Source organism: Batrachochytrium dendrobatidis (assembly GCF_000203795.2).
Source record: "Batrachochytrium dendrobatidis JAM81 unplaced genomic scaffold BATDEscaffold_3, whole genome shotgun sequence".
NCBI classification, from domain to species: Eukaryota; Fungi; Chytridiomycota; class Chytridiomycetes; order Rhizophydiales; genus Batrachochytrium; species Batrachochytrium dendrobatidis.
Genome location: NW_006281101.1, coordinates 1,222,043 through 1,235,021, shown reverse-complemented (window position 1 = coordinate 1,235,021; position 12,979 = coordinate 1,222,043). Strand labels below are relative to the sequence as shown.

The following is a 12,979-nucleotide window of genomic DNA, read 5'->3' as shown; positions in this document are numbered from 1 at the left end:
TTGGACAGAAAATGTTCACCCATCGACAGCTGTTGGATATGTTGATTTGTTCCTCAGTCTCATTCTCAGTTTAGACCAGTCCAATTTTATACAGTATATTTTAGGCATAATGCATGCCGTATACGTTGTTTCTGGTATGTGTTTAGCCAACCATGTATGCCATGATTGGCTCAAAGAAAATGATGCATCGAGATATGCTGTAGTAGCAGGTGTTACGGGCAGTTTAATTTCTGTACTTGCTCCATTTTCTCCGTGTAAGTCGTGATTTGCATTTTCCAGGCTGCTTGGTATTGTATTTGTTGGCCGCAATGACAAATACTACAGACATACCAAACCATCCATATTTTAATTCTTTGTTTATTGCATAGTTTCGTGGTGGATGTTGACGTGTGCTCCGGTACTATTTATTGGAGCATTTGTTGTGCTACAGCGAATCATGGGACAGATCCTGACCCTTGAGGAAACATACATTATAGCAACAATGTCATCCATCTCACTTTTGGATATGCTTTTCATTTCATTGTCAATGGTACGTTTACTATATTTTGAATCATGCATATTGAGTACAAATATTTATTAGCTTTGATGTATACATAGATGAAAGTGCTTTCAAAGAAATTACTGTTTACCCGAAGCATTGTTTCTGTATTCCATCCTGCATTGCTATGGGGGATGGTTTTGATTGGGATAGTTGGGTATCCAATCCTTTTACAAGCAAGACTTGCTCAAGAATCACAGCATAATGGAGTAATGCATATCGTGTATTCAGTTGGATTTGCGGTATCTGCAATCGTCGTTGTTGGTATCATAGATCCATGGATATGGCTAATAATTAAGACCGAGCCGTTTACATGGTGTGTTGACCAGAAATATAGATTGCATAGAATAGGAGTATATAGTGGTTTTACTGTAGCTGGATCATTTGGTCTTGCATTCTCATGTACGAGTAAGCCCATGTTTAGTTCTTGACTAAACTGTTTTTTCAACTAGGACGATTACGTACATTACAGATGCAAATACATGGCGACCCTACTTGATAATATATTGGATGATTTTGGTTACAGGGGCAGTCACAATTGCATCCACTTGGTCATCTACTGCATCATCGTTGTCATCACACATCAATTTTCGTCGAAAGTACTTTCATGCATTAGCTTTGCTTCTATTTGCTCCTGGATATCTTTTAGAGGTATGCAATTTGACTATTTGGTTTGCCTCGATAAGCATTAATACTTTTATGAAACACGGAATGCACTGAAATGTAGCCTCAATTGATGCATCTTGCGTTTTCTGTTGCAATAAGTGCCTTTATCATGATCGAATATATGCGTATATTCCATATCGGTCCTATTCAACCACAAACTATGGATATGTTTGTTCATCAATTTTTAAACGCGCGAGATCAACTTGTTCAATCTAAATCGTCTCCAAAGGGTGAAACAAAGAAACGTCGAGAAGTTGTCGTATCCCATCTATCTTTGATGTTTGGATGTGCAGTTCCTGTGTGGTTGACACAGATTGTCTTGGTTTTGGAAAATAAACCATTGCTTATACTTGGTTTAACCGGTATTCTGTCTCTTGGCGTGGGCGACTCGGCTGCATCGATTATTGGCAAAGCTGTTGGCAAGACAAAATGGTTTCGTAAAGACAAGACGGTTGAAGGTACGCTCGGGTTTGTAATTGGATCGCTTGGTGCATTATATGCTGTCCAGATTTGGCTGGATAGATTTGGTGACTCTGTACCAAAAGTCGGCTTTTTTGTTAGATCTGCTATATCGGTTGTCTTGACAGGTAAATACTCGAGGATCAATATCCCGACACTGTAAAGATCTTTTACACTTGCATTCACTAATTACTATTGACTTGCAGGCTTGTTGGAGGCTTTTTCTGAGCAAAACGATAATCTTGTTGTCCCACTATACATGTTTGCACTGCTCTCTTTAGGAATGGTATATTTATAGTCGACGTTTTTTGGCGTGCTGAATCCCATCTAGTTTCGTATTACCATTTGCCACTAAAACATAAACCATTTCTATCAAACCACATTTCAACAACTATTATATCCTACTTTTGCCAAGCATACATATTTTGCACAAAAATAACAGCCATTAAATAAAAACCCAAAGCTTTATGCAGAAAAATGGGAAGATGCAAGTCGCTCACGACGGGCACGAACACCCTGTCGAAGGATTTCCAAAACCTTGACAGTGTCGGCCCAACTGATGCAAGCATCAGTGATTGACATGCCGTATTCTATTGGCACATCCTGCCTTCCCTCTTTGATATGCGACTCAATCATGACACCACAAATTGAAGATCCGGAATCGCAAGAAGATAGCTGCCGGGCAACTTCAATAGCCACACCCGCTTGCTTTTTGTGGTTCTTTTCGGAATTTCCGTGAGAGCAGTCAATCATGATGGCAGGACGGACACCAGCCTTGCAAAGATCTTTAGCACACGATAGCACATCTGCCTCGCTGTAATTTGGACCAGTAGCACTACTACCACGCAAAATCACATGGCAAGACGTATTTCCAGACGTTTCGACAATAGCCGATAGACCATGTTTAGTGACAGAAAGAAAGCGATGGCCTGCAGACGCTGCGCGAATGGCATCAATGGCGATACGAACGTTGCCATCTGTGCCATTTTTGAAACCAACAGGAACTGAAAGACCGGATGCAAGTTCTCTGTGGACTTGAGACTCGGTGGTGCGAGCTCCAATAGCACCCCACGAAACCAAATCTGCAATGAATTGGGGAGAGATTGTGTCGAGAAACTCTACTGCAGCAGGAACACCGCTACTGTTCAAATCCAACAGAAGCTTACGAGCAGTACGTAGTCCTTTGTTAATCGAAAAGGAATTGTTCATATCGGGATCATTGATGAGCCCTTTCCATCCTGTCAAAAAAAGTTTGAATTAGATGAATTGGAAGCATTCAATTCAAGCACATTAAAGCTCCGGGATTTCACATGACAGCAAAATAGCACAACTCGAATCATTGAGCAAGCAGGGGTATGAATGCCATGACTGCCGTATCAACGAAGCATTACTTACCAACAGTTGTACGAGGTTTCTCAAAGTACACTCTCATGATTAAACATAGTTCCTTGCTAGAGCCGTTGCTGGCATACTTCTTTAGTAGCTGCGAATACTCTATTGCAGCCGTGACATCGTGAATGGAGCACGGACCTACAATAACCAGCAGCCGATCGTCTTCTCCTGATAGAATTGATTCGGCTTCTTTACGTGCCTTGGAAACAGTAATGTTGGCATCAGCCGTTAATGGCAGGTCTTCCATAAGAATCTGGGGAGGAATCAGAGGACGAATGTTGACAATGCGGTTGTCATCCAAGTCATTGAGTTTATCGGTAGTGCATTTAATCAAAGTGCTAGCATGGGTCGATGAAGCTAGAGTGGAATGGATTTTTCCAGTAGCAGCAGTCGAGGTTTCTGAAGTAGCAAGAGTCATGACTTTGGAGATGTTGGTTTTAGTAGTAAAAAACTGGCGAGTTTCAGTATTTCAAGGTCGATGCGATGCTGTGTTGAGGGCGGATTATTGCTTATGGATTTCTGAATGATACGAATGACTTGCCGATTGGTTTCTGCAGAATGTTCGCATGGTTTCATCTGTATATCTACTTGGCTTTACATTACAACCAATTTTGGAATCTGTCAATGCTAAATGGATGCCCGACAGTCGCACTTGGCTCGAATCATCAAAAGTCGCGACTCTGCAACAGCAGGCTTACCATCAACATGTTTACAAAAACCTCAAAACAAGTCCTATCTCCACTGGCTGAAAGTGTCAGTGCTCTTATTGTCATCATCTCTGATTCTGAACTCAATGGAACTCCTATTCCAGATCTATCCCAATTGAGCCTGGCCCTAGAATCCCAGTTGGCCAATTTGCTCAATGTGGCAACCAAGATTGTTGAGCAACAAATGGCAGATGTTCAAATAAAAAAGGATATGCCTGGTGCCTGTGAAGAAGGTTTGTTTTGGATTCAAATATCATCCTTATTCAAATAGCTAGTATCTGAGCTCTACTACAAATTGCTTCAGTTACTTTCAAAGAATGGTTGCTGTACATATTTGTAATGCGTGTGGCTCGATATCTCAGGCCAACTGGTCATTATCATTAGTTCGTATCATTATGGCCAATACTATTCACTCAAACTTATTTAATTACACGACTATATAGTATCGACCACTTCAAAAATTCTGGTTTCGTCGGTCAAGGAGCTCAAACAAAACCCAGTATCCAATCTTGGTCGAACCCAGTTGCTCGAGGCTGTAAAGGGTATTCTTTCTGGAACAACACATATACTACAAGTGGTTGACGATGCTCAAGTCCGTAAGATTCTTGCAGCATCGACTGTATTTCGAGATCACTTGTCTGGGCTTCTCAACTGTCCTTCCAAACAATCAGACGATCAATTATTTCAGCAAAAGGCAAAAGCTTATATTCAATGCGTTACACAAATGTCCCAGCGTGTAGTCGTTCTTGCGCAGCTTGCGTCTCAGCGAGTAGGAGAAATCTTGTCAGACTTTATGCAGCAGGAACTACAGGAGGCTATCAAAGTACTTACAAAGGAAAGTCCATTGGTAGTGAGCGCTTGTAAGATGGTGATCACTCAGCCTGGCATTGAAACTTCTGCATCGATCATGAAGAGCATATGTGAACAGCTTCGAGATGCTAGTTTGCGGATTGATGAAATTGTTTTATGGAAGGGAGATGAGGATCATAGTACAGTGATCAATCAGGTAAAATTTTGTAGTTTTGATCCACATAATAGCCTATTCGTAATTATGTGTCAGTGTGATCCATACATTTTATAACCGTGCCTTGGAAATGGCTATATTGACAATTTTATTGTAGATATCATCCCATGAAAATGCTGAAAAACGACGAAAGGCGGCAATGCATATGATTGTAGAGCCATTTTCTACTCTTAATGTATCCGAATCTTGTCAAAAAATCTACCAAAACTACCTTGTGACATGCAAAGAAAGTTTAAAAGAGCTGCAAGGTATTACATTTTAAACCCCAAATGCAGCAGACAGTCAAATTTTGCTGAAAGCATCCACTTTTTATTGGTATTGATTTGTGGTTTTGTCAATCGACACCCATTTTAGGCTCACTTTCCACGATCGGTGTAACCAAGCAAACCACGTTTTCCTATACTCTTGCAAATGAGCTGCAAACTAATATTTCTAGGCTTGAAGAACTCATCAACAACACAAAATATAGCGAATTTTCTACGGCCAACAAAGACGCAATCGACGTTGAAATCAAAGAGCTGATGTCTTCCATTGACAAAGGCTTTACTATTTTGGAAACAAGTGTTTCTAGATGTCTTGTTGGAGACCTTGTTAGCACTATTGGCACGCTTTCTGAACCAACACGTCCCGGATCACTAGTGTCAACCATGCTACTTTCTGCTGAAGCTCAGGACTGTGTAGCAATGGCAGAATCTAACCGTCAATTTATCCTAGCAAATCAAAAGCTTGGTAATCTCATCAACCATACTCTTTCTGCTACTGAACATGCCAATCCGCAACAATGTCAATTGGTACGCCTGAAGACCTCTCGTGTTGAAAAGCTGCAATGTGCTGTATCTCTTGCTAGTGATATGGTTCGTGTCAATCCTACAGACAATATATCCCGAGAACACTTCAAGACAATCATGGCTTCTTACGTTGAAGCGGTTCGAGATTTACAAGCAGTAGTTATAATGCAAGAAGGTATATTTTCTGCCGACAATCTCGTGTTTGGTTCTAAAAAAGCATTTGATCAGCAAGCGGACGCTCTCTGTGCCGATCTGGCTCAAGGAGTCAAGCCTGAAATCATGGCTCATCGTCTAGCATCCCTTCAAGCAGCAGCGTCTCAGTTTATTGCTGTAGCTGAAAAGGAAAAGGAATACAGTGAAGATGTGGGATACAAGTCTGAATTGGACATGAAACTCAATATTGTCCAAACTGTTTTTAATGGACTCGTTGCCAATGTTCAAACGCTTATGTTACAAAACGTACCCGTAACGGCCGATCAGATGGAAGGTATTCATCTTGTGGTTGAAAATCTTACCGAGCAACTATCTAGTCTTGGATCCACAGTAGGATCATACAAGGGTGGTAGCGATGAGGTTTTGATCAAACCGCCACCTGTTTCTGCAGCAGTGATTTCTATAGAATCCATTGCCGAGGTTCCTGTCAAATCCGAGGATAAAGATTTGGAATGTGTGAATCAGCAAATAAGCACGCTGATGGTTGCCGGACCGCCTGTTGACTCGAATCGAACATCACGTCCCTCGCGTACATCGTTTGTTGAGGACGAAGCCTTGCGTGCTTTAACCAAAATGGTGTCTGAAACGGTTGTTGTGAATGAGATTGCACCACAGATGCTCACTGTTGAAGAAGCCATCTTGAATCCGATCAAGGTAAGCCAATACGAGTACTTGGAATTTAATGCAGGACATATTAGTTGTATGGGTTAAAATACCACCGACTTGCTGTGTACGTGAGCAGCGAGCTTTGAAATATTTACATGAATGTATTCTACATATAATTCCGACAGGCTGCAGGACAGGAACTGATGGTAGAAGCATCAATCTGGGCTACAGAAAACAATCCGATTATTGAAACTGTCGCGTGCATGTCGCAGCGGATGCTGGATCTATCACAACACCATCAAAAACTGATCTATTCAGGTCAAAATGCAGGAGCCAAACGATTGTTTATTCAATCAGCACAAGCCATCCTGGTGGATGCCAACACACTTCTTAAAGTAGCCCAACCTTTGGCAGAGTCATGCACAGACAGAAGACTTCGTATACAGCTGAACGGTACGCTTACACACATGACGACACTTGCGCAGCAGCTCAAGATTGTAGCAGCAGTAAAGGCGTCGTCGCCGTTAGATTCAGACCGAGATGTGCAGTTGATATCGTGCGCGCAAAATCTAATGAAGAGTGTCAAGACGGGACTGCGTGAATGCGTCAGCTGCAGTCTGCGAGTCAAGAAAGGAGCCGAGGGATCAGTCAGTGGAGGGATTATAAAGTTCCGTAGAGTCATCTATGCAGAGAACAATTCTTGAGTAATAATGAAGAATAGATCCAATTGAACCAGATTTGAATAAACCAAGTTTATACCATCATCAGTCTGTGCTCATGGAAGGATTCCCGCTGCTCCATGCCATCTTCTTTAGTGAATTCCATCACATTCAAGGTCCTAAAGTGGTGTACGAAACCCCAGAGGGTTTTGTGCGGTCGTCGATTGGATCCGGAGGATCCATGCCATTGAATGCGCTGGCCTGGCAAGACTCGAGTCCAGCGCACACAGTCCAGCCAGGACTGCCACAGAGACCATTGCATCCCAGCCAGCCTCAATCCAGCCATCATCGTCCCGAGTCGTTGTCGCTGGCTCACACTGGCAGCACCAGCTCAACTGCTACAGTCACCCAAACATCTGTTCTTGCTCATCTCAAGTCGCTCCACGCTGGCCAAGGTTCTGTGGCCAGCAGCGAGGGTCAGTTGATGTCTGCCTCCAGTGCTGGTCCTGCGTCTGCCTCGAGCACTGGATCGGCTTCTCATCTGCATCAACTGCGATCGTCAATGCTGCAGACTGGACCATCGTTCCCATCGACAGACCCATTCGACTTCTTTCCTGTCTCTCCTGTCAAGGCTTCCATTGATACCTGTGACTCGGGTGATCTGCCATCCAATGGTGTGTCTCCGGCTGTTGTGTCTCGACAATCGCCTTCCAATGCAGACCATACGCTTACTACCAGTCCCAGACAGAGTCCTCAGCTTCCTCATATGCCTCTTCATCACCATACAAATAGCACTGGCAGCACTGGCACGAATAGCAATCTAAACTTGTTTGATGCTCGTTCTAGCAATACTGATGATGCGTTGTTGGATGGGACAATTTCTACATTCGCAAACATGGCAGCAACAGCTCCAAACTCGCATCTCTTGCTCGACTTTGATGCCATCTCAGATTACATTATTCCCAAATCCGATCTCTGCAACCGTCTAGTCACACTTTCTGCTACTCCTCCCTACAAAATTGTTGGTCATCCTGTTTTGATTGAGCATCCCAAATACGAACGTAATGCAATGTTGTTCAACTTGTGCTTTGTGTTTGATTCCAATGCCAATACGGCTTGCTACGAGCAGATTGTTACCAAAATGGCTCGCGTATTGAAATCTCTCGAGGTCAGTTGTTATAAGTTGGCTCTACTGCGTCATTTCTAATTCTAATATACTGTTTGAAATACAAGGTAGAAAGTGAGTTTTTATCCAATCCTGCTACAAAAGCCACGGTATTAAACATTATCGAGCAGCTGCTTGAAGATTTGAATTCATACAACGAATGCCAGATCCCTATTAGTATGTGCATTCAAATTACAACGTGTTTTAATTTCCTGGACAGTTCAGCTCATACTAATGTTATTTTTATTTGCTGTAGACGATGCAAACACGATCAACCTAAAGTTGTTTCCTCATTATCCACCACCGCCACTTGTTCATGACTATCAAGTTCCTGTCTCGATGTTGAATTTGGAAAGCATTATGGACAAGCATTGGGATCTTACAATGCAAAGAGTAAGCCGTGCTGTTTAATTCAAAACACTACTGGTTACAAATATCACTAATCAACTGTTTTATTCACCATGGTACTAGATTATCCCATTTATAAATGGCATTCATTCTGTACAGCGCATTTCATATTTATCTGATGTTAATATCATGCTTGTGCGACTTGCTGTGCAGCATTTGCATTATTATGGATGCGTAAGGCTTATTGATATATTTCAGGTAGATTTAGATGATTTACAAAAACGATCACCAATCGTTGTGTTAGTATTGAGTTTGTAATGCGATCCTGATTTGCTCTGTAGTTTTCCAATATTTATAGCGTGACTTCTGCTGTTGCAACATTAGTATCTTCAGAAGAAGCTCAGTACGACTGTATTCAGTTTGTATGTAAACCAAGTAAGCAATGTCAACTACTAGCATTTGTGCGCAGGTTGATTTGAATACTAACCCGTGTATCGTCTTTAAATGCTATCGCAGATGTGTCATTGCCAAAATTTGGAGTCATACTCTCTTTGTACTGTTCTCTCAAAGGCGGTATGACAATTATTGACTGGATCAGTGACAATCGAGAAATTATGTCTAGTATTGATGTTAGGTAATTGTTTGATTCGAAAAATGTCTAAACTGTAGTGTGTGTGCATTATCTTTTTATTCTGATGCCAAATTACGATAAAATTATTATTGTAGGCGATTTATTGTATATGGTCTTTTGAAAGGGTTTGTGTATCGAGTTCATCGATATCCTATTTTGACTCGATCTGTTGATGAATCTAGATTGGCCATAGACACCCTCCTATCTCGAAATAGAAGGTAAATGGTGTTTGGTTTGTTTACCTATCTGCTCAACCTACTATGGGCTTATTAACGCCTGGATTCGACAACCCTTTTAGACTTTTAGATGGACAGCACCATTTTGATGATATTTGCACAAAACTGCAAATCAGTGCCAAAGACCTTAACGATCGACTCACTCATTTGGGCACACATTTTATTCTGAGTTGATAGGCATGTTTGAGTTAATTTGTGAATAAAGCTACTATTTTATTGAAAGTTTGCTCGTGTAACTGAGCTACTCTAGGCATTTTAGTAAGCTAGACCCCAATGGTTTAAACCATCAACCTCTTTTGGAAAATAAATGGCGAATCAGTTGCTCTTCACATCATCGTACTCGTATTTTGACAAAACACGGATCAGCTTGCCAAGACCCATCCACCAAGCATCCTTGGTTCGACGCGCCTTCATGTCAACTTCCGCAACCAAATCCTCAATGGGGGAAAATACAACCAAAGCACCACGAATACCAATCACAGCACTGTGATTCTTTTCAATAGTATAGATTGACATGCCAGCACGCTTGGCAATGTCATCGCTAGACATGTTCAAATGGTTGGTCGAACCCGATCCACCTTCAGTTCGAACGTGACAAGCAACTGCTTCGAGCCAGTCAATACACTTGACAGCCAGGCGTGTCGCACGAATACGATCAAGTGGACTCGGAACACCACCTTGCTGCAAATGACCGAGCACAGCTGTACGCGAATCAAACAAGCCTTTACCCTCGGCACGAAGAATACCCGAAATCACCTCGGTCGAATAGACTTCTGGCAAAGTAGATTCTGTCCGTAAAATCACTCTACCCTCCGAATTGACACCGTTGCGCTGGTCTTCAGTGTATCGTTTGCAAAGGTGCTTGATATCTTTCTGCAGTATTTTAATACCAATCTCTTGTTCGGGAATATAAACGGTGGTAGCACCCACAGTCAATCCGCCCAATGTTGCCAAATATCTTTTTGAAATCAAGTTTACAAAGCACATGGTTAATCTACCACGTCACTATGTTTTCTTGATCACCATTTCAAATCATATGCCATACCCACAGGTTCCGCCTTGAACTTCAACAACAAACACACGCTTACGACTTGCGTTTGCACTGAGTTTAAGTCGATCGCAAGATTCGACAATCACATTCAATGCAGTATCGCATCCAATAGAATAGTCCGTTCCAGGCACATTGTTACTCACAGTTGCAGGTAAATGTATCATAGGAATAGCAAATGCGGGGTAAACTTTGCGTGCCTCGGTGAGCGTCAATTGTGCAGTATATGCTTCAAACCCACCAATAATCATAAGAGCTTGAATATCGTGTTTCTGCATGTGGTATGCAATCAAACCCATGTCAACAAAGTTGTCAATTCCTTTGGGCGATACCTTGGTTGAGCCAGGAATCGGACGAGGATGGTCACGATTGGTGCCCAGCTCAGAACCACCACGCACTTGCCATCCCACTATTTCTTGCCATTGGAAGGGATGAACTTCGTCATTGACAAGACCTGTAAAACCGTTGCGGATAGCCAAGGGAACATGACCTCGATTCAAACTAAGACTAGCAGCAACTCTTGTGGCAGCATTCATTCCACCTGCCGGAGCCCCGCAGTGTATAATACCAATCCTCAATCGCTAGGATATCATTGAGCAGATATCAGTAAAGTTTATATTGGATAGCACATGACAGATCTTGAATAAAAACAAAATACCTTTTCTACAGGAACTTGTAACGATCCGGGACATCCAATCAGTGTACTCTCCATGTAAGCACCGAATGCAGAAGTAAAATCTGGATCACGCAGCTCCATCGCATGCTTAAAATCCTTGTGAGAAATGGCTTGAGCAACAGATTGGGTCAATTTCACGGCATCCATAAGCGGGACGCTAATGACTTTGTTTTGGCTCATTCCAATCATGGCTGCTGGTGTATTCGGAGTAGAACTCAACACAGCTTCGACAGCTTCAACTCCTTGAACGGTGGCCTGGAATTCATTAAATGTAAATCAATTAAAGGACTGGTGAGTTAAAGATGGGCAGATGAATGAAAATGACTCAATGAAACGCACAAGATGCACTGACCAAGTAACGATCAAATGCACAAGGACTGCCTCCGCGTTGAACATGTCCAAGAGTAGTGACACGAGTATCAAGACCAAGTCTTTCCTCCAGAATCTGTTTAACTTCTTCTGGTTTAATGGGTTTGAGATTACGATCAATGGCTCCCTCGCATACAATAATAATCGACTTTCGATTTCCCATTGATCGATACTAAAAGATACAAGTTTATAAAGTTTAATCCATTGGGTTTTTTGAAATTAAAAAATGATTGAGCAAAGTGGACAGCATTAAATGTACAAATAAATCAACACACCTGCTTGACAATATCAACCATCTCCTCTGCCCAATCATCGCCATATTTGTTGTCCAAAGGAGGTGGACGTTCGGGAAGACATACCCAATCAGCTCCAACCTTTAATGGGGTCACGTTGTTAGAACTGCTGTTGCATCATAGTAGTAGAATGACGAGCACAAGACCAAAGTTAAAAGTGCACTTACGGCAATACCAGCCATAAGTCCAAGCCAACCACAATGCCTGCCCATGACTTCAACCACAAAAGCACGTTTGTGGGATTGCGCAGTTGATGTAAGCGAATCCACCGCTTCACATATACGATGAAGCGAGGTGACAGCGCCAATAGTGATATCTAGTGATGAACAGAATGTGTTGTAATCGTCAATGAAATGCTTGTGGATTACCAACCGACTATTGGATATTATCCTTTATAAGCATATTATCGCATCCAGTTATACCTGTTGCAGACATGTCATTATCAATTGAGCCAACCAAGCCAACAATTGTCAAATCGCTACGTAAATGTTCGCTTTCTTCTTTTGTGAGTCGTCCTACAGTTGATGCAAGCCAAAGTATTTCAATGAATCAATCATTTTTTGATACCAACATTAAACGTGTAATAAAAAGCGTTACCTTGCTTGATCAACTCATCGACAAGAGTTGCCCATTCAGCACGTAAGATGTCAGCGCCAGTCAGTGAACCATCACCGCCTATAATCACCAGCGCGTCAATGCCATTCTTGATAAGATTATACGTAGCGTCAAGTCTTCCCTGCCGAGTTCTAAAAGCAGAACATCTTGCAGTGCCAATACTTGTTCCTCCCTAGATAAGACATTATAATGCATTTTAAACCCATGAAACCAGTTTAAAATTCAAATGTAAACGGTAGTGCTGATCATGATACACATACCACTGCGAGGAAACCGCGGACATTTTCCCAGCTCATGGCCTTGATCTTGTCACCACCGTCTACAAGGCCCTGATACCCTTCAAAGATTGCAAAAGGAAGACAATTGCGCTGCAAAGCAACACGAACAATGGCTCTCACAGCAGCATTCATTCCAGAAGAATCACCACCTGAAGTTAAAATACCGATACGTTTTTGGGTGGGTGCAAGGGAAAAAGTTTGATGCACACCAGCAGGGGAGAATGCTGAATCAGGCAAAGCAAGATGATTAAAGCGAGAAATGGACGAA

At 42.1% G+C, this 12,979-nt stretch overlaps 5 protein-coding genes across 5 annotated transcripts; 3 read left to right on the top strand and 2 right to left on the bottom strand.

Annotated features, from left to right (window-relative positions):
• Positions 1–109: 109 nt before the first annotated feature.
• BATDEDRAFT_86957 (uncharacterized protein) lies at positions 110–2,134 on the top strand (the record flags this gene model as incomplete). Its single annotated transcript, XM_006677600.1, has 6 exons — positions 110–254; positions 369–529; positions 598–854; positions 991–1,189; positions 1,266–1,791; positions 1,870–2,134. 6 exons carry the CDS (start codon positions 110–112, stop codon positions 1,959–1,961), a joined length of 1,380 nt encoding a protein of 459 aa, XP_006677663.1. The 3' UTR covers positions 1,962–2,134.
• BATDEDRAFT_23607 (uncharacterized protein) lies at positions 2,129–3,473 on the bottom strand (the record flags this gene model as incomplete). Its single annotated transcript, XM_006677265.1, has 2 exons — positions 2,129–2,901; positions 3,059–3,473. The coding sequence occupies 2 exons, from the start codon at positions 3,471–3,473 to the stop codon at positions 2,129–2,131; spliced, it is 1,188 nt and encodes a 395-aa protein (XP_006677328.1).
• A 287-nt stretch (positions 3,474–3,760) lies between these two features.
• On the top strand, positions 3,761–7,156 carry BATDEDRAFT_34648 (uncharacterized protein; the record flags this gene model as incomplete). The annotated part of the gene is made up of 5 exons (XM_006677376.1): positions 3,761–3,995; positions 4,206–4,768; positions 4,884–5,034; positions 5,141–6,441; positions 6,579–7,156. The coding sequence occupies 5 exons, from the start codon at positions 3,761–3,763 to the stop codon at positions 7,095–7,097; spliced, it is 2,769 nt and encodes a 922-aa protein (XP_006677439.1). The 3' UTR covers positions 7,098–7,156.
• Positions 7,157–7,170: 14 nt separating this feature from the next.
• On the top strand, positions 7,171–9,606 carry BATDEDRAFT_29701 (nitrogen permease regulating protein NPR2; the record flags this gene model as incomplete). The annotated part of the gene is made up of 9 exons (XM_006677310.1): positions 7,171–7,258; positions 7,955–8,220; positions 8,286–8,394; positions 8,474–8,610; positions 8,689–8,823; positions 8,907–9,000; positions 9,082–9,199; positions 9,292–9,414; positions 9,495–9,606. The coding sequence occupies 9 exons, from the start codon at positions 7,171–7,173 to the stop codon at positions 9,604–9,606; spliced, it is 1,182 nt and encodes a 393-aa protein (XP_006677373.1).
• Positions 9,607–9,747: 141 nt separating this feature from the next.
• BATDEDRAFT_29700 (uncharacterized protein) lies at positions 9,748–12,843 on the bottom strand (the record flags this gene model as incomplete). Its single annotated transcript, XM_006677309.1, has 10 exons — positions 9,748–10,390; positions 10,478–10,799; positions 10,848–11,061; positions 11,139–11,411; positions 11,509–11,697; positions 11,801–11,899; positions 11,986–12,134; positions 12,241–12,333; positions 12,386–12,605; positions 12,694–12,843. 10 exons carry the CDS (start codon positions 12,841–12,843, stop codon positions 9,748–9,750), a joined length of 2,352 nt encoding a protein of 783 aa, XP_006677372.1.
• Between the last annotated feature and the right edge of the window lie 136 nt (positions 12,844–12,979).